Source organism: Apiospora aurea (genome assembly GCF_038362705.1).
Source record: "Apiospora aurea strain CBS 24483 chromosome Unknown utg000001l_segment0_segment0, whole genome shotgun sequence".
NCBI classification, from domain to species: Eukaryota; Fungi; Ascomycota; class Sordariomycetes; order Amphisphaeriales; family Apiosporaceae; genus Apiospora; species Apiospora aurea.
This window is the reverse complement of record NW_027117388.1, coordinates 1,240,757-1,266,225: the sequence shown is the minus strand read 5'-3', so window position 1 is coordinate 1,266,225 and position 25,469 is coordinate 1,240,757. Positions and strand designations below refer to the sequence as shown.

Genomic DNA, 25,469 nt, shown 5'->3' with positions numbered 1-25,469 from the left:
AATGGCCGAAAGAAGATTGAGGCTGAGGGTGGGCTGTCACCTGCAACGGCTAAAAGTGGGACAATTGGTCCAACCCCCGGAGGTTCCCATCAAGCAAGATGCAAGGCAAGTTGATGATGGTTTTCACCGGGTACCTAATGCAGGGCAGGAATCGTAAAGCTTCTGCGAGATGTCACGCAGCTGTGCGTTAATCTAAGTGCAGTAGCTATATTTTCAGTTGCAGCCCATGCTGCTGATATAAACCAGCTGCGTGTTAGTAAAAGCAGAGAGCATTCTGGCACTGCAGTTTTCAGGATCCTGCAGGTTCTACAGGTGGTTACTAGCACATGTCGCGTGGCCGCCATGACAGAGACCGCAGCGACTGCCAAAAAGCTTGAGAGATGAGATCGCATCCGTCAATTGGAAAGCCCAGCCCCTGGAATATTCGACATGATTTCCCAATCTTCAGTGTTGCCATAGTACAGAAGTACTGCGCCCACCAGTACGAAGCTCTTGGGTAAGCGTACCTGGTATCAATGTCCTGGCAGAAAGCGGCTTATCAGCGGTCCGGCAAGCTGATTGCTCGAGACCGACCACAGCCTGTGGGCCCCACTCGTGGATAGAATAAAAAGCCTTCGCTTGCACCCTCGACTTTTCCCTTTCTCTTCTTTCCTTCCTTAGATCAAAAAGTAACCCAAAGCCGCCACGACCATCACCTCGATCTTTCTACAGTGATGTGTTGCCTTTCTCATTTTCATGAGAAGCGCTTTGCAGACCAAAACTCCTGATAGGAAGTTTCTCGCGCGACGTCCAGTCAATGCGCGTGGAATGTCGAAATACCGGGAAACATTTCCACTAAATAATGCCAATTCTTTGACTTGTAGTAGCAGTCAGTCAGTACCTGGCGATCCAACGACGGGGGCTAAGATTGATGTGCCTCAGATCGGCTGGGCTAGTAAGGCCATTGTAGATGAACATGCCAGCGGTTGCTACGGCAGGTACGCGCGCAAATTCTCCTCGGAGCTATCGTTTCCAATATGTTAGTCGATGCTGCTGCGGCTGCTGCTTGTATGTACTGCGTACTTCAGCCCAGCAAGATGGTGGCATATTGCGTTTCTCACAATCGCCAAGCGCTATGTGTACCTATCGACATGCTTCTGGTCATGCCTTGCCATCATGTCTTGCCAGTAGTACAATAATGCATCGACATGAATATTGGATGAGCTAGGCTTGGGTTGGCACGCATGTACTTAGCTTGCTTGTTGAACGCCGCCGCGACGGAACGGGTATGCTCTGTCTCACGCCTATCCCTTCGGGAATTCTGGCTGGCAGGAGTAAATTCCGCTTCGTTCACGTCTCTGCCGACAACAATCCAGAGGTGGGCAACTCCAGCAACCCGAGCATTCTCGCTCACTGCGAGCGAGTGCTTTGTGTTTGTGTGCGTGTCAAGAGGAATGCCTCTTAATCCCTGGTCCATTCTTCACCAGATGAAGTCATCACCACAGTAATCACCGCTGCGAGCCATGGGGCTGCTCTACTATTGGCCCAAGTAAGGGGATGTTAGTGAGACATCACTTGCTGTGTTTGTGATATGGGCGTCCGTCTTCGTATAAAGATGCCACGCCAACCTCTTTCATTCTGGTCTCCCTTCTGTCTTCATCAGGAGCATTCGGCAGTCCATGGCAAGAGACTCCCCCTAATAATTCCAACAGTCACTCGTTAACAGGCCTCTCGGTCTACCACGCTCTTTATCAACATCCTCCGGTCCTCCTCGTAGGAACCACCAGTACACACTACCACCAACTATCACTTCCTGTACACTTTGTTGTTGTAGCTTTACATCAAACCAACCACAGAAATCAACAAGATGTCTTTCGCCAACGGAACCTCGACTTCGGTCTTCCTGTCCTGCACCACGCCGCCCCCAGCTGGCGGCATCGCTACCGTCACGGGGACCCAGACCGTCTTCACCACTGTCTACTCGATCGTCCTGCAAGCCGCCTGCCCTACCAGCCAGTGGTTGGCCACTTACACCATCACTGAGACCTGCACTGGTAACCAGGCCGCCTACACGCCCGCCGCTATCCCCCGGGATTCGTCGTCACCACTGTCAAGTGCGACGCCTGCAAGCCTACCTCTGATGTTGTCATCACCTGCCCTGGCCTCCAGCCCACGCTGCCGCCCGGCGCTCTGCCCACCGTCACTATCCAGGGCAACGGTGTGACTGCTTCCGTCACGGCCAGTCCTGTCGGCGCCCCTGGCATGGGCGGCATGGGCGGCAACAACGGAGGTGCTGTACCTCCTGTCACTGCTGTTGCTGGTGGTAATGGTCCAGGTTCCGGTGCTGGTGCTGCTGCCGGTGCTAGTGCTGGTGCAAGTGCTGGTGCCGGGGCTGCTGGTACTGGTGCCGGTGCCGGTGCTGTTGCTGGAGCAGGCGCCGGTGCTGGCGCTGGTGCTGGAGCCGCTGCTGGCGCTGGTGCTGGTGCTGGTGCTGGTGCTGGTGCTGGTGCTGGTGCTGGTGCTGGTGCTGGTGCTGGTGCAGGTGCTGGTGCCGGTGCTGGTGCTGGTGCTGGTTCAGTACCTGCCTCCAACGCCAACTCCAGCCCTAAGCCTGGCTCAGGCTCTGGTACCACACCTGGCTCCGGCGCTGGCGGTAACAAGAACGGAACAACTAGCACCCCTCTTGTCGCAGTCACAAACAATGGCCCGTCTGTGAAGAAGACCTCCATGACCTTGGCAGGTCTGGCTCTTGCCGCAGCACCTTTCGTCCTTCTATAATCATGTCCGGTTTGTTGATCTTTTGGGAGAGGATGGTATTATGTTTTGCAATAAAGGGTTGGGAATTCAGGGTTCATACTTGTTCGGGAAAATGGTTCATGACTTACGCGCGTTATTATCTATCTCATTTGGAGCCTGTTGGTTTATTAATCATTAGAAGAAACGCACGTTTACTTTTTGGCATGGGAGTTGGCTATATACATCTATAAGGGGCTGGTGCTACTGCTGCTGCTGCCGCCGCCGCAGATGGGGGTTTTCATGTTTCTCCGGTTCTTCACAATGTTTGTTCTGGCATTGAATTCAGACAAAGTCATTCAAAGCAATCACCTCTCTTTCAGTGACCTGTCTTGTAGTAGGCCGACTGGACTATCCCATTGTCAGGATAAGAGCGCGTCACAGGAGACCTGTGCGAGACTGGTCTGTTTGCTTCCACAGCCAGGAGTGTGCGCTGTAATGCCATTGTCTGCCGGCATTCTGCCCTTTGACTTCCCAACACCCCAGGAGGACCTGTAGACAAAGGGGAAGGCCTCGCTAAATCTCACACGAGCTTATTTGCGTATTGCTCGTGACGGCGAGAAATGACCATCATCGGAAGCCATTGACATCGCGATGCACATCAGAGCTACAAAAGGGGCCCGGCATGTCTAGGCCGATACACACTTACAGGCCTTGCCTTGGATACACTGGACTGTCTACATCATCACCCGAATTGCTGATTTACTGTATATCTTCCTCCGAATATCTATCACTTACATGATGGGGTTGATAAACGACAAAAAGAGCTTAACGATGGGCAAAAGGCGCAGCAAAGCGCGGCCTGAACCGGTCACCATCACATCACATAAGGACTTTAAATCGTTGGTATTGCGGGATACTCTGGTCGACCGTATCAAAAGGCTGAACTGCCTGTTGAATATACAGAAAAACGAGCTTCACGCGCGGAATAGGGAAATAGCTACACGCTACCAAGAAGTCGTCGAGCTCCGCTGGGCCTGTCTGAAGGCTCAATGCACAGAACAAGCGCGACAGCTATTCGGGCAGCAACTCAGTCACCTCGTCTACGGTACGACGATCTGGGGCATTGACGGGATCAAGGACGGTGTGGCAATCCGAGAGGAGGAGGCGGCTTTTGTAGTGTCGATACACTGCATAGATCGTCGGGCCAGGAGCAGCAGCAACGGCACACAAGAGACGTCGACAACACTATCGCCGCCGCCAAGGGAGCAGCACGAGTATGAGCTCGAGCTACTGGACGAGTGCCTTGCCAGTGCGCTGCAGAGACCCAAGTGGATGCCCCGGCATCTCATACTCGAGGTCTCTGACTGGCAGAGTCGTGGCGGCGACTGTCACAGACATGGCTCAGCAACACCACGGAGGATACCGCCACCGCTTGTCAGTCGGAGGCGGGCCGAGTTTTGCCAAGGCAGTTTCGACGCCTGCGCAGCCATGCAGAAGGAGGCCCAGGAGCGGCCGGCGGAAGTCGCCAAGGTCTCGGCTGATGCCGCTCTCGTGGTATGTGATGATGACTCCTCGCCGGAGTCAGACCGAGAAGCAAGTGATCCCGTGATTAGTGCTGGGCACTAACCTGCTCACTGGCGTGGTCTGGGCCTGTAGTCGCCCATGGGGTTCATGTCTTACTTAGATTCAGTTTGTATCATTATTATATCCATCTTGTACCTAAATATATCCTGTCGATTAGATAACTATATAGTAAAGCCCCGCATCGCAGAAGGGGGAAAGATCGACTCCGTTCTTGGGATGTGTTGAAACTGTTCAGGCCTCAGAGTTCCCAATGCACGCATCTGACAGCGGACTTATTAGACGGCTATACTCCTTGGCATAGACTGACCATGGGATGCCGGGGTTCTCTGATTGGCTGCGACTCTCTGGCCATGCCAGTGCCACGCGGACAACAGGCAGGACCCCAGACCCAGGACCCAGGGAATTCCCACTTGCCCAGCACTTATTGTTAGCTGGCGATAGGAGTGTCTTGTGGTTGTTATCTCGCAGTTGCCAATATGAATGACGAGTATGAATGCGCCGCTCGGTCTCATTAGTCAAGTTTAACCGTCGGTGGTAAGCCGTTAGATGTGAATATGGTGGGCATGCATGTGTAGGAGAGGGGAACCTGACACATGCAAGTGAAGGTCGAACGATTCATCGTTGTCTGCTCCCCTATCACATGCCTTTCTTGTCTTGGTTCTGCTCAATCGACAGGCGCATTGCATGGCCTGCGCCGTAGCGGCGGGAAACAAAAGCGGCTATTTGCTGTCCTCAAATAGAAGGGAACCTCGATACATACATGCGAGGTCGTGCAGAGAAGACGGCTGATCATGTAGGACAACAGCTTAAGCGAGATGCGGTTCTACAGAGATCAACCCCGGATATTCGTTTGTGACCAATTGGCGTTACTCCGATTCGAGAGGATGCAGGGAATCAATGCTCCTCCCGTTCGTCCTGCTACGTATCACCTGCTAGGTATCACCTGCTAGAGTCTACATCTACTTCGTGGGAGGTATGTAGACAAACACCCCATCCGCAGCGAGAACCGCTGCTCCGGGAACCGGCTGGAGCTTTCAGGGACCTCAGACGGCTGGAACCGGGAAGAGGACGATCTGGCCGGCGGCTGTGCGGCTAGTGCTGCTACGCTACTTGGCTACCTGCTGGAACTTCGACGCTCTTGTTTTTTTGGATTTTTGGCGGGGCAGCTGAAGTTACCTCAGATCTATTGAAGGAGGGCCCTGAGCTCCCCCGAATTAATCTTCTCTTTGAGGGAGCTGTGGTGTGTTCGGTTCTCGAGGAGGGGCAATCACCAGACGTCTCACCAGCGAAAGCAAGACAAAACAAAGCAAGGCAAAGCATTGAGCCTCTTCCTCCGTCCCCTGCTTTCTGCCCTGCTCAGTTCCATCGCCCTCTGCAAACACACGATTGTGATCAGTCACACGAGCAGAGAGGGTCTTTATATCCCTACTCACCTCTGCCCGACGCGTGTCGCCTTCTTTGGTAATACGTACTTATCTTACCGCTGTGCTGCATTGCATTTCCTCCCTCTCGGCTAAAATTCTCAGCCCTCCAGTTTTTGGCATTGTCCCTCGTCTAATTCGAATCCACCAAACCTCCATCTTCCTACGGATTCGGCAACATTCCTACGTCATAATCATAATTAATCGTAATACGTCCCCTACAAGTTGCGCTGATCTGGCCGATTGCACAACTCTGTTCTACCTTCACCAAGTTCCTCGGCGATCCTCCTCCCCTCCCTTCACCTACCGACTTTAAGAGTTCCCCCTTCAGTCGCGTGTGATGCCGGTGCCGTCTAAGCAAAGAAAGGTTGCCATAGTGGGTAGCCGTTCTGTCGGTAAGTCTCCCTGGCAGCAACCACTGCCTCCAGCCATGTGCCATATATAGCTATATCTCTCTATACCCTCGCCGACGCGGCCATTGTAGTTATAGTACTGATCGTGTCCATCTCCCACCTCTAGGCAAATCCTCGCTCGCAGTCCAATTCGTCGATGGCCACTTCGTCGAGTCTTACTACCCAACCATCGAGAACACCTTCTCGAAGCTGATCCGGCTTAAGGGGCAGGATTACGCGACCGAGATCGTCGACACAGCTGGACAGGTATGAACGAGCCTAGCCCCCCATTCATGCAACTGCGGGAGGAATTGGGTCAGCTAACGTTGGACGTATCACCAAACAATAGGATGAGTACAGTATTCTGAACTCGAAGCACTTCATCGGCATCCATGGCTACATGCTAGTCTACTCCGTCTCCTCAAAGGCGTCCTTCGAGATGGTGACCGTCATCCGCGACAAGATTCTCAACCATCTGGGTACCGACTGGGTGCCCATTGTCATTGTCGGCAACAAGAGCGATCTCCGCCCGGAGCAGCGGCAGGTCAGCAACGAGGATGGTCAGAAGCTCGCGGAGAAATACAATTGCGCCTTCACCGAGGCCAGTGCCCGCTACAACGAGTGTGTCGCCAAGGCTTTCGAGATCCTCATAGCCCAGATCGAGAAGGGACAAAATCCCAACGAGCCTCCGGATGGTGGCAAGTGTCAGGTCATGTAAGAGTCTGGTTGCGGCAGAGCTGGGCTCAGCTGTTACGATGATGCACGACAAGACGATCGGTACTACCTAACTGCTAGGGAGACCGGCCGGCATATGAATGTTTTCACCGGATTTGGATCTTGGAGTCATGAGAGGGTCAGTGGCCATAGACATGAGTTGGTTTCCCCCCGGAGTTGGGTTGATGATGTATGGATGCATGCGTTCCCTTTCAGGATGTAGGTGTTGATTCGGTAAATAGTCGTTTGGAGTAGTGTCTTTTGCGGAGGACTTCATGTGTCTATTTTTGAAAGACTTCCAGGTTTGGAATCCCGCCAGCTGAATGGATGTTTACTTTTGAGGTTCTGGCTTGGCTGCTGGCCTGCATATAGGGGTTGTGACAACATTTAGAGGGATCTTTATGAGAAGAATCCACACCATGGCGAATAGTGATATGCGCATCTTCACAGTCATATTGCATGATGTCTTTGCTGTTGTCCGGCATTGTACCCCTGTACTCGCTTCCGTGTCATAAGACATTGCACCTGAAAAGCCACACTTCGCGGCCACAACATGAAGTGATTCGAGGTGTTTCAAGTCCATTTGGTCACGAAAGGGAGCGTATAACAAACACCAGTAATCATTACATATACATTTATCGGCTGGAAGCCTCTTTAAACTCCTCTCCCTAGCTGGTAGCCTGTCGTGCGAGCATTTTAGAGAAGGTATTGAGTTTATTCGACATCATAGGGCGTTAGGGTTAAGTTCACACAACGAGCAGGATATACACAAAATACGCTGATGGCAACATGAGGGCATGAGTGGTTGTCTGTCTACTAGGCCCTATAAATACCGTTCATCTCCCTTCATGGGTTTCTCAGTACAATACCTAACAAACAATCACACTTGAGCTATCCAGCCTTTTCTTCATTCGACATTCGAGGACTTCGATTAAATCACCACACTCCCTCTGTCTCGAAATGCAGTTCCGTACGGTTTTCCTTGGAGGTCAGTATTTCTTTTACCTATTTGATACGGTTGCCTCGTTGCTGAATTGCGTGTCTGCAGCCCTGATGGCTCCCTTGGGACTCGCCATCCCTTTGCTCGGGCAACCCAGCGTATCCAATTCTGTCGGATTCAATAACACCGATACCAGCCCGTTCTGGAAACGTTGTGGATGTAGTTGTGATCTCAAGGGATGCGGATGCGGTTGTAAATAATTGCGGTCCGACGGGGTGCAGTTACTAGAACCAGGGCTCGCATGTGGATGTATTGGTATACAATTCTGTCCCTGGAATGGCGATGAGAATGAATAACTCGCTTACCGCTTATATTGCCGGATGATATTGAGACTTGAGACGCAGCGGCAAAATAAATGATCAATACTTCCGATGATTTTGTATCGAGCTGTCTGGCATTGGAGTTTCTACATGGCCCCCGAGGGCGCCACCACCGAGAAGAAGGATGTGCTCTTGCACCATGAGGTGCTGGCGCACCTTGATGGTTCCAATCCCAATCGTGGTGTCGAGGTGGTGGGACATCACAGGCCTTCAAACATGGTAGGTGCTGCTGTCCTCGAACGCCTAAATTATATTGTACATACTCTGTCGACCTTTGGACATATATACTCTGTTCAGTCTACGTAAGTACCTGATAAGTAGGTGCTTCATGCAGTGGGTTATATACCAGACAATTATCCCGTTGCGATCTGGCTTGTTTGATACTAGCCAAGTTACTGAGCAGACTGAGACGGTAGCAAGAGCAAATATAGCGCCCCTCGACAAGACCTGGTCACTATACACTTCGAAGTGATGAAACCTGGTCGCTATGCACATCGACCGAAACCCCCTGCAACGACAAGACCTGATCGCTGTACATGTCGACTGAAGTCTTCCCACACGGCGACAATTCGCTGCCGTCGGGCCAGCGCGTGATCCTTGACTTCATCGAAGATTCACAAGCCCAATACTGGTTCATTCTGGCAGCGTTGCGGGTGCGATTGGAAGGGATGCGATTGCTAAGGCTAGGGCCGAGAGTTCTGGATATACTGATGTTATCAAGTATCTGCAGCTGGCCATCAAATGGGAAAAGCGGCTCGCTCACCATATGTGCCACACATGAGCCTTTGAGAGGTATCCTCTTTGCGGTATTGTTGAAATAGAGGCACTGACGCCGCGAGCAAGCGGGTCTGGGGTTTTAAGAGGAAATATCATCCACGCGAAGCTGTAGGATTCTTGCTATCCGATCTTGTCTCTGTCTTCAATCCCCCGCATTAGTGAATCAGGATCACTTGATGCTGTAACGCTTCTCCTGATTCCCATAGACAACATGTCCCCTAAGCGATACGTAAACTTGCCCAGGTTGAATACAAATCACTGGAGAAAACTAAGCATCGTGTTCTTGCATATTGGGCCTATCTACCAAGCTCCCGGCTTCTATTGGTGATATCAAAGCACGCCGGCGACTAGAAGACCAACCAGGGCCACAGACCTTACGATCACGCGCGGTCTACCTAGGACTTCGTGGACCAACATGGTGCTGTTGCCGCGATACATGGCGAGACTGCATGGAGACCGGAAGTAAAACGGTTGCCACACATGACCATTTCGTCAAGTAGAGTTGTCCAGGACGAACAACTTTACAATTTACTCCAAGAAGGAGACGCTTTACTTGAAATATCGTGACCACCACCACCAAGACCGGCCTCGACGACGGTGGCAACACACCTTCACCTACAGCTCCCGCCAACAGAATCAAGTACAAATACTTCATCGGCATGGGGTGGTATATCGTTCTGTGCGCCCTCTAGGTATTGTCTGCTTGCAATGCTGGAGCTAAAGTCTCTCCAGGACAAGCAAGGACATGAGCCTTCACGATGCAAACCACATACTACCCGCGACAAAGCAGGGCAGCACAGCATACGGGCTCCTGGTCCTGCTGCTTACTTTTATCCAACACTCTGAAGCGCGGGTCAATATCTGCACGTAATTGACTAGACTTCTAGGTACTGATTACTGATTTTTGCCGGAGCAGATGTTCCAAACAAGTCAGTCTCCGGGAACTGTTACTGATCGGAGTCCAGATCCTTTCTCCAAACTACATACATGGGCAGGTACGGCTCGAGATCATCGGCCAAGATAGGAGTAGCGGATAGCATGAATGGTAGAGACTTGCTCCCGCTTGTTCAGGGACCTGATCTAGCGTACCAGAAAATACAGGCACGATATCGTCCCTACCCCAAGTTGGGTCACCAAGTAATCGCGTACTCCCTTACCTTCCCGCCATAGCAACTACGACTGTGTGCTCCATAGCCATCGCATGACTTCCGCAAGTGTTTAGTAGTTGCAAGCCCATATCCTCCAATGGTGATGATGGCCTACTTACCCAAGGGGAGTGTTCTGGTACCGGTTGCATGCCTACATTATGTGAAGTAGATATTAAAGTATTCGTCTTACATCTCTGGACTATGGGGGTTTGGCATCATCGATGGAAGGCAGATTGAATACCTATGCTACTGCGACTGTGACTTGCCAATGCAGCTGATACACATGCGAGGTCGGCCTGTTTGAACTGTGACGCAGCAGGTCTTCGGTTCGACAATCTAATCAAATACCAAACACTCTTTCCCCGAATAGTTGGTTGGAAGAACCACTGACAACCACGTGCACATGCTCTAGCCGCCATTTCCAACTTGCCCAAACGTTGGAAGGTGCATGTAGGGCGGGCAGTAGCTTCCTGTTCGGTGCAATTCTCTGTTGTCTGTAGGTAGATAGTGATAGATAAAAAACATTTGTCCCTCTGCTCTGTTCCCTCTCTTCTTTTCAACATCATCATCGCTACCTCGCTTTTTTTTAAAAAAAAAAAAATCAATAAACAACTTGCTTACCAACATTTCGTACAACAAAAAAAGTATGTTTCCCAAGACTATCCTGAGTTCTTACATCGGTTTTCTTCTTTCCCCGGCCTTTCTCCCGTAAACTGAACTTCTTTTTGTGCCCTAACTGCCCTCCCCTAACTGCCCTCCCTGACTGCCCTCCCCTGATTGTGCTTCCCTGACCGTGCTCTCTTGACCGCCCTCCCTAAACATCTCCCCTGGCCTTACCTGGCTGGTTGCTTATAATACTAACATATTCCAGAAAACTCCACCCCCGAGGGATTCGGCATTGGCTTGCACGCGACCCCACGCCTTCTCCTGGATTGGTCGTCCCGAGCCATTGAACGGTCTGCCTCGAGGGCCCAAATCTTCACGACGCCCGCCCAACTCGGACCCTCAATACCCCGTGGCCCCTTTCCGTTGTGCCATCTCACAATGACTCGCCTCCTGGTCTTGACTGCGCCGACAGCGGACAACCGCTTGTCAGAGGGTCCCGCGATCGAGGCCGGCCATGGCCAACAGGAGGCAGTCAGCGTGCCTCAGAGTGGACAAGAGGGCAACCCGGGTGAGGGGTACTCCTTGTTCTGGCACAAGTTCTCTAGTGAAGAGGCGGCGAGAGCGTGGATCGGGATTTGGCTCACAGCGGCGTCCATTCTGCTCGGAGTTGGAGGGGCGGAGCTTGTCGTGCTGATAACCAAGGGGGAAGAACTAAAAAAACCAAAAAATCAGAAAAATCCAAAAAAAAAATTGAGAAGGATGGCCGGGGGTGGGAGGGAGGGGCCGAAAACCCAAAAAACCAAAAAACATCAAGGTAATTCGAACCCAAGTCCTCTCAGTCTCTCCTCCTTCCTCCCTCTGCCCCAGTCACAAAAATCCAGGAAGGTACCTGCCCCACCATCTGAACCGATCTGCTGCCCCTCACCCAAAACCGACTTCAAGTCAGAAGGAAGGTACCTACCACGTTCTGAGTCATCTGGCAGTCTTGTTGTCGCGGTCTTCAATTGGAATCTTTCTTCATTCCTTCATACCCTCCTTGAATTCTCTCCTTCTCCATCGCCTGTCAACATGCTCGACGTTACTGACTTCATCAAGGAGCGGGGCGGCGACCCAGACAAGATCAGAGAGTCGCAGCGTCGTCGCTACGCACCAGTCGAGGTCGTCGACGAGGTTATCTCCATGTGGGAAGATCACCGCAAGACCAACTACGCTGCCTCGCAAGTCAACACCAAGATCAACGAGACCCAGAAGGCCATCGGTGCCAAGAAGAAGGCCAAGGAGGATGCCGCCGAGCTGCTCGCGCAAAAGGCCGAGCTCGAGAAGGAGAAGAAGGCACTGCTCGAGTCTGCCGCCGAGAAGGACGTCGCCCTGCGGAAGAAGGTCAACTCCATCGGAAACTACGTCCACGATTCCGTGCCCATTCACGACAACGAGGACAACAACGCGGTCCTGCGAACATGGGCCCCCGAGGGCGTCACCGTCGAGAAGAAGGACGTACTTTCGCACCACGAGGTGCTGACGCGCCTCGACGGCTATGACCCCGACCGTGGTGTCAAGGTTGTGGGACACCGCGGATACTTCCTCAAGCAATGGGGAGTCTTCCTGAACCAAGCCCTTATCAACTACGGTCTCGAATTCCTCATGAAGAAGGGTTACACCCCTCTGCAGACGCCTCAGTTCATGCTTAAGGACTACATGGCCAAGACGGCGCAGCTGGAGCAGTTCGACGAGGAGCTGTACAAGGTCGTGGATGGCGAGGCCCAGAACGACAAGTACCTGATCGCAACCTCAGAGCAGCCTATCTCCGCCTTCCACGCCGATGAGTGGCTGCAGGCCAAGGAGCTGCCCATCAAGTACGCCGGTTTCTCCACCTGCTACCGCAGAGAGGCTGGCTCACACGGAAGAGATGCCTGGGGCATCTTCCGTGTCCATCAGTTCGAAAAGGTCGAGCAGTTCGTCATTACCGATCCTGAGAAGTCGTGGGAGATGTTCGATCAGATGTTCACGACCTCGGAAGAGTTCTACAAGTCCCTTGGACTCCCTTACCAAGTCGTTGCCATTGTTTCGGGAGCCCTGAACAATGCTGCCGCCAAGAAGTACGATCTCGAGGCCTGGTTCCCCTTCCAGGGCGAGTACAAGGAGCTTGTCTCGTGCTCCAACTGCACCGACTACCAGTCCCGGGCCCTGGAGATGCGCTTCGGTACCAAGACACAGACCGAGACCAAGAAGAAGTACGTGCACTGCCTCAACTCGACCCTGACAGCCACGGAACGTGCTCTCTGCTGTATTCTCGAGAACTACCAGACACCCGAGGGTCTCGTGGTGCCCGAGGTGCTTCGCAAGTACATTCCCACCAACCCTGAGTTCCTCCCCTTCACCAAGGAACTGCCAAAGGATTCGACCTCGACCAAGGCCAAGGGAAAGTCGGATAAGGGCGCGAAGCCTAAGGTCGCACCTCCGCCTGCCGGTGCATCGACCACGGGTCCGGTTGCTGAGGCCACGGAGAAATTGGCGAAGACTGCCGTATAAAGGGTCATGACATAAGTGCGCTGCTCCTAAGATGGATGACACAATAGATAGAATTAGCAAGATTGACGACCAATTGGAACCATCATTGTCCCACAGGGACAACAATTAATTAAACGGCTTCTCTCTGCTTGTATCAAACGTGATGCCACTGGGTTGCCCCCAGCTATCCTGATCGTTTCCTCTTTCTTCTAATCTCACGATGAAGGCATTGCCTGCAATGCCAACTCTTTATTTCAGGCTCCTTTGTGCCAGGCAAAGTTCGGGTCCTGGAAGCTGGGGGATTCAATCAAGCAATTGCCTAAGCCACCCTTGCTCAATACAAGCCCCCCTAGTTTAGGGGTCCAGACCCGACTTTTCATAGCAGTAGCCACTAACAATGCAAGCTGAAGACGGCAATTCAATGGGCCCCCATCATTCCAGACACTCCGTCCGTCCCAGCGCGCAGACAAACTATGGGACTCTCTCTGTCAGCCTCACCCTCGTACAGTACTCAACCCATCACCCTCTTTGTCCCTCCCAGACACGTCAACCGGGTTGCGCATGATGGTGGATGATGACTGCTTGCAATGAGAGTAACATCGCACCACACGCAGCCAACCTGTTGAGCCGTTGCCTACTCTAAAAAATTCCCCGAAACCTTGAAGGACCCTGATACCCTGATACCCTGGTTTCCCGGCTTTTCGGGTTCTCGGATTTTACTCTGCCTACTCCCCCCAAAGCTAGCCTAAAGTCCACCTAAAGCAAGCCACCCCTACATAGCCAAACCACGCATACCCAGCAGTCAGATGAACCATCGTCATCCTACCCGCCTGCGCAGTCACCCGTGTGTATTTCGGGAAGCCGAGTTAAAGGGGAAAGAGGGCAAGAAAGAGGAGGGATCATATTGCCTGGCTCCATCATTGCTGCTACCGTGCCTGCCTATTGAATCGTAAACTTCCCCACGCCGATTTCCACGCTCTGCATTTGTACGGCCGAGGGGAGGGGCTGCGTGCGCGCTGCCCAACTTTGAGTTTTTGCTAGAGCCTGCCCTGGCAGCGACAGCGCGTCGATCCTCCTGCGCCTCGTTCCCACCCTCGTCCCGGGGTCCTTTGTTTGCTGTCTCGTCCCCTGGAACCAGGAGGCCGTCCCGCCATGGCCGCAGACTCGCTGAAGTGCCCGTTCCTGTGCGGCTTTCACACGCCCGACGAATATGATATATACCTGGTCAGTTCAAACCAACACACCGCAGAACAACCGCACTTGAGCTCTCGACGCTACATGGTTTGGCTCTTATCTTAAGGCTCTATACTGACATCATCATACATATACATAGCACATGGAGACACAACACTCGGAGGGCAAGTCTCCATTTGCCGTGGATGAGGACCAGCATCAAGAAGCCATCAAGCACCATGATAGAAATGATGGCAATGTTGCGTCTTCCATAGAGCACAGCGTGGAGGAGGAGCAGTTCGCCGAATGCCCCATCGAAAGCTGTGGCGAGGTCATCACGCTGGCCGAGTACGATGACCACATCGAGCTGCACAACCTCGAGGAGGCCTCGGGGGGCAGCCGCAGCCGGAGTGCCAGCGGGTCTCCGTACCAGCACGTGAACCGGGATGGATACCAGTCTCCCTATTCGGAGCAGGAGGCCGCCACTGCTTCTACGCGAAGCCGTCGCGGAGACGGCAGCAGCAAGCAGAGCAACTCCATCCAGCAGTGGAAACAGATCATGCAGATGCCCAACGCCAACGGGCACAAGAGGCGAAGTCCGGAGTTCGAGCCAGCGGAAGAGAGACCGCGGAAGCGTTTGGGTGTAAGTGGTCCCGATGATGCCAAGCCTACGGCGAGCTTGCGCCTGAAGCCGGAGCTGACAAACCGCCGCCTGCAGAAAGCCGAGCTCGGGAAATACGCCCATGAGGACAGGATGCCCGACTGGCTGGTGACTCTGCTGAAGAAGGAAGGCCAAGTGGTTGAGACAGGTTCGTCTGACCCCCGCTGCAGCATGCAGACCAGGCTTGGCTGTACCGTGATGGCTGACCAGTAGTTGTAGGGGTGATTGGCGTTCTGGAGCAACTGCTTGAGAGCAACCCGACCACGAAATACGCATATCTCTGCCACCCTTGCGTCCAGCACGTCTCCAAGCTGAAGAAGGAAGGTGAGCTGCCTATATTGATGCCATGACGAATTATGCTGTTGCAGAAATGAGAAGCTAATCATGGTCCAGGTGGGTTCTGTGGCTATCGGAATATTCAAATGCTGTCTTCCTACATTGTCGGCACCAAACCCCTAGGAGCGGAACACTTCCGAGGCAAGCTGCCTAGTATCTTTAGAATCCAAGACTGGATAGAGCGTGCGTGGGATCTTGGCATCAATTCGCAGGGGCGCATCGAGACGGGCGGCGTAAAGGGCACGCGCAAGTATATCGGCACACCAGAGGTATGTACCTGTTGTTCGTTGTGTCTATGCAGTAAATAGTTGCTAACATCACCTTGCTAGGCGCAAGCTATGTTCCTCAGCCTGGATATGGTGTAAGTTCGACCAAGAGAGCTGGGGTGGCTAGGATGCAGATGGACTAATATTGGACATATATACAGCGTCGAAGCCCAGGGATTCAAAGATCAGCAACCAATTATCGCGGAAAGGAAATTACTCGAGCATGTGCAAGCCTATTTCGAGGCGGGGGATTCCGACCCGACACGAAAAGTTCGAACGACCTCGCTTCCGCCCATTTACTTTCAGCATCGCGGTAAGTCGACGAACTGGCCTTTCCGCCACCTTATTGAAGCGTTGCTGACCCTGCTATCTACAAGGCCACTCTTTGACTATCGTCGGACTAGAAAAGCGATCGAACGGATCGGCAGAGCTTCTCGTCTTCGACCCTATGTTCCGCGACCCCCAAAGCATCACGAAGCTGATCGGGCGTGCGTTGAGCCACAAGACGTCCCCTGACAAGTCGTTGTCGCTTTATCGACGTGGGAACAAGTATTTGAAAAAGTACCACGAGTTCGAGCTCTTGAAGCAAGTCTTTTCTGTTTCGTTTTCTTCCCTCTAGCCCGTGGAATTCATAGCCCCTCAACTGTGTAGATGCTAACCTGAGTCCTTCCCTCTTTTCAGGCTGATCCCCCGCCGGCCAACACGCATGCGGGCTGTCACTGACTAGGTCGGCGCATGACCCGGGAGAGGCGGGAGAGGCGGGAGAGGCGGGAGAAGACAGCATTGGGAGCATGGCGCATGACGACTTTACGAATTCGCATTATATAGATGGCGCAGGTTATTACAGATGTCTCGTCCTGCCTGGGCGCCCACATGTTTTGGAAGGTGGCATGCGGATGGACGGATGGATCTCTGGGTTGTTATTTGCAGCATAGCGTGATTGGCAGCATTCGTTGCGTTTGAGAAGCGAGCCGAGCCCGAATTGATTTTTCCTCATGGCCGCCCGTCTTTTTTCCCTCGGCTGTGTGTAAAAGTGCGTGTGTTGCACCAGCTTCGTACCTGGTCATACCTGGCAATGCAGTGGCAGTAGTCTGCCTTGGCCGGCCAGTCTATAGACTTGCGCCACAGCCAGGATCAAGCAAGGAAGGACGCGCAAGTCCATGGTAGCCACAACAAATTTTGAAGCTAGATCTGCGGAGCCGACCGGAACTTTCAAAGAGGCAGGCCGATCCGATCGATCTTGGATATCAGACAGCGAATAGCTGAAAGACACCACTACCACATTAACTAACACCACCAAGTCTCTGCGTTCTCTTTTCAAACAAGCGATTTATCTACCTCCGTTGCCCATCACCACCTACTTCCTTACCCACATCACCATGGCCGCCTCGTCCCCCGAAGTCAACTTCATCACCGGCAACGCCAACAAGCTGCGCGAGGTCAAGGCCATCCTGGAGCCGGCCGGCATCGTCGTCCGCTCCCAGGCCGTCGACCTGCCCGAGCTGCAGGGCGAGATCGAGGACGTCACGCTCGAAAAGTGCCGCGTCGCCGCCCGCCAGGTCGGCGGGCCCGTCCTGGTCGAGGATACCTGCCTCTGCTTCCACGCGCTGGGCGGTCTGCCGGGCGTGTACATGTAAGTCGGCTCTCTGACTCACTTTCCCACACACACACTAGAATCATAAGAGCACCTATATGTAAAATGAAAAGAGAGAGAGAGAGAGAGAGAGAGAGAGAGAGAGAGAGAGAGAGAGAGAGAGAATGAGGAAAAGAATGCAAAGCTGACAAAAGACAACAGCAAATGGTTCATGAAGCACATCGGCCACGAGGGCCTCAACAACCTGCTCGCGGCGTACGAGGACAAGTCGGCCGAGGCCGTCTGCACCTTTGCCTTCTCCAAGGGCCCGGACCACGAGCCCATCCTGTTCCAGGGCCGGACGCCCGGCAAGATCGTGCCGGCGCGGGGGCCCGGCCACTTCGGCTGGGATCCCATCTTTGAGTACGAGGGTGAGACGTAAGTAACTAACTATTGGCTTGCTGGAGACGGTTATCCTTATTCTGTTCATCTTTCTTCTCTTCTTTTTACTCGTTTCTGACTGTCATGTGTCGCTTGTAGGTACGCGGAGATGGACCCAAGTGCCAAGAACAAGATCTCGCATCGGTTCAGGGCGCTCGACAAGGTGCGAACCTGGGTCGAGGAGGGCATGAAGGAGGACGGCCAGTAGGAAAAGTGATGAATGAAATGAGACATGAATATCACACGATAACCAAAAAAAGAAAAAAAGAAAAAGTCGGGGACACGGAAGATTCATAAATTACCAAATCCTTCCGAGAAAAGCAAAGTAACAACCCACCCCCATTTGTCAACTATGCCCACAGATCAATCATGTCGTAACGCCGTAAACTCATGCAATAAATTCTAAAAAGAGAGAGCGCCCTGGAAGAAGGAGAGTCCGATGTGAATATTCATCCGTCTCAAGCACTCTCACCCTCGGCGTTGTCCTTTTTCCACTGCGTGAGCCACTGCTCGATCCTGTCCACGTTGCTGTCCATCTCGTCGGACGTGTTGCTCTGCAGCTCCACGACCATCTGCTCGTCGTACGAGTCGCGCGCCTCTTGGAGCAGGACCTGCATGATCTCCGAGTCAATGTTCTCCTGCAGCTTGGCCTCCGGGTATTTCCTAAGCGAAGAGAGTTAGATAACTTACACCCACTAGTTTTCTTTTGGGTCTTTTTTTCCCTATATTGTGTAGAAGTGAGGAGAGGGAGGGAAGAGATGGAAGACAAAAGGAGAAAAAGCAACTTACCGTGCTGACAACCGGTCATAAAGAGTAGTTGAGTCCACCCGCAACACCACAACAAGATCGATCCAGCTCTCGGGGAACAGATCGCACGCGTGCCAATCTATGATGCAGCCGCCGACCTTTGCCTCGTCCTCCATGGCGTCCAGTAGCTGTCAGAGTGGTTAGCTCAAATCTTACACCGGAAGGTCACTATATGTTCTCCTTGCCATCTCCAGCTCGGTTGGTGAATCAAGAGGAGGGAGGAAAAGAACACCCCTCAGACCGTCCCTTCCTTCCTGAACCATCAAGCCACACAGCCGAATAGACAGAAGAGCGACAGCCTGCGAGAAAAACCCTACCTTATCCTCATCCACGATCCAGCACCCAAACTCCTCATCCCAGCCCTCATGGCACTCCTTGTCCTTGACGATCTGGTTGATCGAGACGTGGCGCAGTCCCGTGCGCTCGGCCAGCATCTCGCAATGCGTCGTCTTGCCGACGCCGGGCGTGCCCGTGACGATGATGTTGGGCTGAGTGCGAGCCATTGTTGTCTTTCGTTTTTGATCTCCTAGCCTGGAACCTCCTATTTCCTCTCTGTTTCCTCCTTGGAGCAAACGATCTGTCGCCCCACTTGTTTGTTGGATGGCTGACTGGTTTGTATGTGTGTGTGTGTGAGAGGGAAGAGCCTGCGTAGAATAATACCCTGGGCAGCCAACGTAAGTTGAAATAGACCGGAAAGGATTGACAAGCAGAAATGGCTGGTAGTGTTAACAGAAATCGTCAATATAGAGAGTAGCTGCAGAGTAGAGAGATAGTGGGTTGTTTGCACTGTGAAGCTGCGGTAGGTTTTTGATCTAGACTCCTCTGTAAGTGAAGATTTTTGGAAATGACAAAAACTCCATACGCTTTCTTCGAATAAGTGGGGTCACGTGGCACCTCTGCAATCCTCGCTGCAGCAGCCGCCGCCAATACAATAAATACGTAGGTATGTAGAGCACACATCAATCAATCAGCCATGCCATCAGATCCGGACGTATTCGCTGTCGTCATCTCCAATACTCAATAATCTCATGTACAGTCGTCTGTCTACGTCCACAACCCTTCCCCGATGTTACATGTCTGTCCTCTTGAATACACATACCTATCGTTCTCTCTTCTTCTTCTTCTTCTTCTTCCTCCCCCTCCTCTTCCGCCCGTCTTTCTTTACTCTGATATAGACCATCTTCTCGTCTTTGCTTTTCTCTTCCAATCAAACCACACCTATGTCGTCCACCCATGAGAGCGTAATCAAGCGACAACATAACGCCCATCCGTTGTAATCCGAGCAAGTCTCTTGGTCTAGTTCAATTCCCCATGATATCCATCAAATGACATCTCGTCGCTTGCGTAAACACATCATCATCAGTCTCTGCAAGGAGAGACGGACTGCGATGCCTGCCCAAAAACCCATCCCTACTGCAGCCAGGCGTGTGAATTACTTATACACGCATGCATGCAATAGTTAGCGGTTCCCTTGAATGACTACAAAGTCAGTGTGGGAGTAGTAATGAGATGGCTGGCGGTACTGAGAAACGCGGGATTCGAGTGCCGGGCCCCTATGCTTCAACGGCCTCGCCCTCGACGTCTTCAGTGAGCGCACCGTCGCCTTCGTACTCATCATCCAGCTTCTCCTGCTGGGCAATGGCCTGCGCAGACACAATCTCTGCGAGACGCTTCAGTCTCGGAGTTTGGAGCCCTAGTACATCATGTTAGTCAACTCGTTATACGGACAAGGGCTTCGGCTTCTCAGCGAAGGGTACTTACAAGAGGGCGTGTAGGTCTCCAATGCCGTGATGACACGGGGCTCGGCAATCTCGTATGGGCCAGAGTCGTCCATGTCGACAGCCTGCAGCAGGAGGACGTCGCTCTTCTCAGTGACACGAGAAGCGACCGCCTTCATGATCTCGCCGTTGATAGGCTGCTCGTAGTCGGCAACCAGATACTGGTTCAAGAGCTTCTGGATTTGGTTGGGCGACAGCCTGCAGAGGGTGGTTAGTAACCGCGCGGTAAAACAGCCCAAATGGCTTTACTTACATCCAGCAGATGTCTTGGATAATCTCGATATCGTTCAGCGTAGCCTTCTTAAGTTGCAGGAGCTTGGTCGCTTGCTGTAATGCCTTGTTAGTATGCTGAAGTCAACTTTATAAGCTGTTGATGTGTGAGACTTACCATCAAGTGCTCGAGCTGAAGAGTACCCTCGGGCATATCGTGGCTCTTGCACCACTCCTCAATACGGGTGATGTTGTAGTTGATCTGGAGACCACGCTTCCACGACAGGAAGTTGCGGCGCATCAGGAGATCGTTAAAGGCCGTGACACCAACGAGGCGGAGCAGCTCAGTCACGGTCTGGAGGATGATGGTGTCCTCGAGGTAGTAGGCCTTCATGGCGCGGTAGACGTTGTTCAGCAGGCTGAGCAGGTTGTCCATGCTGTAAGCCGGCTGCGAGTTAGTCTGCAGCAGCTTGCCGAGGAATCTATTACTTTCATTCGTGACAAAGCCGGGCAGGGACTGCGACTCGATAATGGCAGGAATGATCATCTTGCTGAGCTTCTTCTTCAGCACCTTCATCCAGGTGTGGTAGATGTTGAACTCCAAGCTCTCCAAGTCGTGCTTGACGATCTCGAGTAGGCGGTCATACTCATAGTTGTCCGTCTTCTGAGCCTCGTACCAGTCCTCGGCAAGGAAGACGAAAGAGAGCATCTCGTGAACGTTGGACAGCCAGAAGGCGCCGGGGTTGATGGCCTCGTCGCCGTCGTGCTGCATCACCTCCTGCTGGATCGACTGCATGACGTTGGCCAAGAAGCGCTCAGACTCCTTGACAAAGCCGTTGTTCCACATCTCCGAAGTAACGAGGTTAATAAGATAAGATGGGAAGAGGACCTCCTTGTCCGAAGGCGGAGGGTTGTTGTTGGGCGAGGGGATCTTGAGGTTGCGGATGAGGCCGATGGTGACCTCCTCGTTCAGACCATCCTCGTCGGCCAGAAGGCTCTCCAATTCCATCTCGATGCTGTCGACGCCAGGGACGAACCCGGTGGGCTGGTACTGTCTCTGACCAGCACCAGTGACGGCCATGGAGACGGGGCGCGGGTTGAAGGCGGCACTGAACCGATCCATACCCCGGGGCTCCTCGCCCACACTGCGTCGCTTCGTCGCCTTCTTGGAGTTGGACGAAACCAGGTTGATGAGGCCGTTGGCGGGTGGGGGAGGGGCGTGGCCGTTGACGAGCTCCGCGTTGATGGGTCCAGCGCGTCTGGCCAGCTCGAGCTGGTCCTGGAGATCGTTGAGCTGCTGGCGGAGCGATTGCTTCTCGTTCTCGTGGGCCTGCGTCTCCTCGCGTATCCGCTCCAGCTCGGTGTTGGTGCTCCTCAGAGACTCTCTCAGCTCGCGCTCTTCCTCTTGCATTCTCTTGACGTTCGAGTTGGACTCGTCGTAGTTCACCTGCAGCTTCTTCATGTCTTCCTCCATGGCTTGCAGCTTGGCGACGGCAATACCGGCCTGGTTGGCTTCGGCCTGCAGCTCCTTGGTTCGGGTCTCCAGGGCAGTGTGACGGTTCTTCCAGGACTTGATCTGGTTCTCGTAGTTCTCGACCTGGCTGACAAGCGTCTTGTTCTCCTTCTTCATGGTTCCGAGGGACTGCGTCAGCTCGACGACCTTGTTTTCCAGCTTGTAGGAGATCTGCTTCAAGTCGCGAGCCTCCTCGCGGACCTGCTTGTACTCCTTTCTGGCCATCCTTCCGCGCCACCTGCTCTGGATCAGGGTCACCTTGCGGCGGTAGTCTCTCCACTCGCGCATTTGCATTCTTCGTCGCCAGACTCGCTGGATCAGCTGGACCGCATTGCCTACGCGGGTTTCCATGATTTCTTTCCGTCGAAGGTAGCCCTTGGCCGCTGCTTGAGCGAGGACGACGTTGTTGCGGATGCGAAGGTACTTCTTCCTTTGCTTCTGGCCGCGCCAAACTCGCTGGATTGACGTGGCAGCTTTGACTTTTCTGAGCTCTTGGGCTCTCCGGCGTGTGATGTAGGCTCTGGTGAAGGCCTGAAAACGAATTATGGCGCTACGCGCCTCGAGGTATTTGGTTCGGTAGTACTTGGCCTTCAGGTTCTTCTGAATCATGATGGCACACGAGTTCAGGCGCTCAGTTCGCAGGTTCTCCATGAACGCAAGCATACCAGCACGGAAGAAGATCTTGGTCAGACCCAGTTGGTACTTGTCCTGCCCCTTGACGGTCTCGCCAAAGGCCTTGGTCAAGATAGAGTTGGCCATTTCGCGGATTTCGGCAGTCCATTGAGTAGACGGGACCAACATGTAGTAACGCAGGGCAAATTCTTCGTAAGTCCAACGAGTCGGGTAACCAGCACAGCTAATGCGGACTGTCTCGAGGACACCACAAGCCCTCAACTGACTGAGGACCATGGGGCCTTCAAACTTCCAGGCCTCCTTGCCCTCGTTCGGCTTGATGCAACGAATGTAGTGCACATCGGTGTTGCTGATGGTGTTCATAAGCTCGATGAGCGACGACCGGAAGATACCACCAAGAGTTGGCTTGCGGTTAACAGCAACTCCGATCTTTCTACCGGCAGCCGGCTTGGCGACCGACGTAGACGCGGCCAGGTCCTTCTCCCGAACCGAAGCAGCAGCTTGGAGGACATGTCCCAAGAACTTGTTGCTACTGGCCCGCAGAACTTCCATGTGCTCGTCTGGCACAGTATCTCTGTTCTTCTCGATGAAGCCTTCCGATTCGTAGGTGACATCCACAGCGTAATGGCACACAGTGAAGGAGGACTTTCCGAATCGGGGTTTCTTGTAGAACTTGTGTTTCTCACCACTGCCGGCGAAGTTGTTGTGCAACTTGGTCACAAACTGCTCATCCGAGCCCATAGGAAGACGCGACTCTTCGTCCAAGAGGGACAGAACACCCATCTTGTTCTCGATAAGATCGATACATGGCTGGTTGTCCGCAAAGTCGATGAAAGTCCAGTCGATCTGTTCCCTGACGTACTCCTCCTGCTCAAGCTTGAACACGTGGGCGTTGAATTCCTGCTGGAGCTTCTCGTTGGCGTAGTTGATACAGAACTGTTCGAACGAGTTCTTTGCGAAATGTTCGAAACCGTAGATATCAAGCACACCAATGAAGGAGACCACCCTGTTCATCACTTCTTCCGTAGCCAGACTGTAGTTGATAATCTCAACCAGCCAGTCGAACATACTCGAGTAGATGTACTTGGCGACGGAGTCTCGGACCACGACAGCTTGCTGTTGCGTGAGGTTGGACGTAATCTTCTCTCCTCGAGTGATGAGCTGCTTCTTCACAATCCATTTCGCGAAGTTGGTGGCATCAATTCCGAGAAGCGCACAGGCAATCTCCAGCGAAGGCTCCGTCGGTGCCAAAACACTGTCATTACGGGAAGCAGTGATCTTCACGTTGCCGAGATGCAACAGACCGGCCAAGAGCCTGAAGATGCCCTGCTGTTGGGTAGCATCGACTCCAATGGTGCTGAGAGACCGTTTGGTGTCCTCAAACTCAGCCTTGTCATCGACGCCGTCGATTACAGGGGCATTGCCCTGGTTCATATAGTCGTACTGATCAACAGGCAGCAAAGTGAACTCCTTTCGCTCGGCCTCACTGGCACCGGCAAGAAGCTGGTAAAAAATGTGGTAGTTCCTTTCCTTCAAGGGCTGGAATACCAATCTGGAGCGCTCAAGCAGGTATACGCGGATCTTAGCACCGATGATGTTGGTGCCCTCATCGAACATAATCTCAATGTACTTTCCGAATCGGGACGAGTTGTCGTTTCGTGTCGTTTTGGCGTTGCCGAAGGCTTCCATAATAGGGTTGGTCGCCAGAATTTGCTCCTCTGTCTCACTCATAGAATCGGCACCCTTCTTCGTCTTGCCCGATGGGTTGTCCGGGGATTCTCTGGTAGCGAAATACCGCATAATGTACTTTGCGCTGACCGTCTTTCCGGCTCCTGATTCTCCGGAGACCACAATCGTCTGGTTCTTCTTGTCTCGTAACATGTCCCTGCAGCTTCGTTAGTCGACCGGACGGGCTTGGAAGGGCATGGAGCGGGTGTATTCACGCAAAAGCCTCCTCAGCAATGGCAAAGAGATGCGGCGCCTGGGTCGCTCTCTGCTTGCCAGCGTAGACCTGCACCATGCCGGGGACATAGAGAGAATCTACCCTCGCGAAGGGATTTGCTGCTATAAGGACGATACCACTGTATGTATAAATCTCCTTCTGTATGTATCGGAGCCGAATCGCCTGCAGAACTGGAGGGAAACCAAAAGTCAGCACCAGCCCAGCGTTCCCCAGCTTGGCGTTCTGCCAAATTACTGGAGAGTGCCCGATTCTGGGAGGGGGAGCATACCGGCGGGTTCGTTGAGATGGGACAAGTTCGTAAGGTCATCACTGGCTTCAAGCATCGCAGGATTCATCAACGGCGGTAATAACGGGTCATTGCCGCTCTCTAAGCCCTCGACCGAGAGCTCGATTTTTTTCTCCTGCCGGGCCACAAGCGGGTCAGTCTCGTTCTCTCGTTTTCTTGGAAGACGGTTTTGTGGCCGTGTTGTTGCGAACTTGTACGCACCTCTTCATTTTCAAGCTTGAACACCAGTGTCACCTTGCCGCCGTCGACTTGCTTGCTGACCACCTCGGATGCCACCCAGCCCTCGGTGGCATCGGGTTGCCAGGCTCGTGTCCCGACATCGAAATTAGACGACATTAGGCCGGCGAATCGTGTCGGTTGTTGGCTGGATTAGGTAGGAAAAAGGGTCGGCAAGCCGGTAGGGCGTGGATAGCGAGTGGTCGTCGTGAAATCGTGTCGCGTCAATTCAGAGAGGAAAGCGGGCCGAGGGGACGGTGCCAGTCGTTAAGCAGCAGCAGCAGCAGCCAGAGTAGAAGACATTCGCGTGGGTTTTTGAGATTAGGGATTTCGGTTGGGGAGACAACCCAGAAAGAACACGCAAACTATGTACTATGGTGAAACGAAGCTGCGTCTACAGCTGCTGTCCAAGAGAAAGCAGGGCAGTG

At 53.1% G+C, this 25,469-nt stretch overlaps 9 protein-coding genes across 9 annotated transcripts; 7 read left to right on the top strand and 2 right to left on the bottom strand.

Annotated features, from left to right (window-relative positions):
* Window positions 1-1,846: 1,846 nt before the first annotated feature.
* Window positions 1,847-2,695, top strand: PG986_000402 (uncharacterized protein; the record flags this gene model as incomplete). The annotated part of the gene is made up of 2 exons (XM_066836624.1): window positions 1,847-2,093; window positions 2,223-2,695. The coding sequence occupies 2 exons, from the start codon at window positions 1,847-1,849 to the stop codon at window positions 2,693-2,695; spliced, it is 720 nt and encodes a 239-aa protein (XP_066705517.1).
* Window positions 2,696-3,546: 851 nt separating this feature from the next.
* PG986_000401 (uncharacterized protein) lies at window positions 3,547-4,341 on the top strand (the record flags this gene model as incomplete). The annotated part of the gene is made up of 1 exon (XM_066836623.1): window positions 3,547-4,341. The coding sequence occupies one exon, from the start codon at window positions 3,547-3,549 to the stop codon at window positions 4,339-4,341; it is 795 nt and encodes a 264-aa protein (XP_066705516.1).
* A 1,719-nt stretch (window positions 4,342-6,060) lies between these two features.
* On the top strand, window positions 6,061-6,830 carry PG986_000400 (GTP-binding protein rhb1; the record flags this gene model as incomplete). Its single annotated transcript, XM_066836622.1, has 3 exons — window positions 6,061-6,115; window positions 6,240-6,379; window positions 6,462-6,830. 3 exons carry the CDS (start codon window positions 6,061-6,063, stop codon window positions 6,828-6,830), a joined length of 564 nt encoding a protein of 187 aa, XP_066705515.1.
* Window positions 6,831-8,236: 1,406 nt separating this feature from the next.
* On the top strand, window positions 8,237-8,562 carry PG986_000399 (uncharacterized protein; the record flags this gene model as incomplete). Its single annotated transcript, XM_066836621.1, has 2 exons — window positions 8,237-8,448; window positions 8,550-8,562. 2 exons carry the CDS (start codon window positions 8,237-8,239, stop codon window positions 8,560-8,562), a joined length of 225 nt encoding a protein of 74 aa, XP_066705514.1.
* A 3,183-nt stretch (window positions 8,563-11,745) lies between these two features.
* PG986_000398 (seryl-tRNA synthetase) lies at window positions 11,746-13,206 on the top strand (the record flags this gene model as incomplete). Its single annotated transcript, XM_066836620.1, has 1 exon — window positions 11,746-13,206. The coding sequence occupies one exon, from the start codon at window positions 11,746-11,748 to the stop codon at window positions 13,204-13,206; it is 1,461 nt and encodes a 486-aa protein (XP_066705513.1).
* Window positions 13,207-14,337: 1,131 nt separating this feature from the next.
* On the top strand, window positions 14,338-16,240 carry PG986_000397 (peptidase family C78-domain-containing protein; the record flags this gene model as incomplete). Its single annotated transcript, XM_066836619.1, has 7 exons — window positions 14,338-14,409; window positions 14,519-15,167; window positions 15,239-15,343; window positions 15,413-15,624; window positions 15,685-15,716; window positions 15,783-15,934; window positions 15,999-16,240. 7 exons carry the CDS (start codon window positions 14,338-14,340, stop codon window positions 16,238-16,240), a joined length of 1,464 nt encoding a protein of 487 aa, XP_066705512.1.
* Window positions 16,241-17,000: 760 nt separating this feature from the next.
* PG986_000396 (Inosine triphosphate pyrophosphatase) lies at window positions 17,001-17,843 on the top strand (the record flags this gene model as incomplete). Its single annotated transcript, XM_066836618.1, has 3 exons — window positions 17,001-17,254; window positions 17,417-17,632; window positions 17,735-17,843. 3 exons carry the CDS (start codon window positions 17,001-17,003, stop codon window positions 17,841-17,843), a joined length of 579 nt encoding a protein of 192 aa, XP_066705511.1.
* Window positions 17,844-18,093: 250 nt separating this feature from the next.
* PG986_000395 (hemoglobin and proliferation regulated protein HBR1) lies at window positions 18,094-18,945 on the bottom strand (the record flags this gene model as incomplete). The annotated part of the gene is made up of 3 exons (XM_066836617.1): window positions 18,094-18,298; window positions 18,425-18,570; window positions 18,760-18,945. 3 exons carry the CDS (start codon window positions 18,943-18,945, stop codon window positions 18,094-18,096), a joined length of 537 nt encoding a protein of 178 aa, XP_066705510.1.
* A 1,050-nt stretch (window positions 18,946-19,995) lies between these two features.
* PG986_000394 (P-loop containing nucleoside triphosphate hydrolase protein) lies at window positions 19,996-25,161 on the bottom strand (the record flags this gene model as incomplete). The annotated part of the gene is made up of 7 exons (XM_066836616.1): window positions 19,996-20,135; window positions 20,204-20,418; window positions 20,474-20,547; window positions 20,609-24,461; window positions 24,520-24,709; window positions 24,808-24,940; window positions 25,027-25,161. The coding sequence occupies 7 exons, from the start codon at window positions 25,159-25,161 to the stop codon at window positions 19,996-19,998; spliced, it is 4,740 nt and encodes a 1,579-aa protein (XP_066705509.1).
* Window positions 25,162-25,469: the final 308 nt, after the last annotated feature.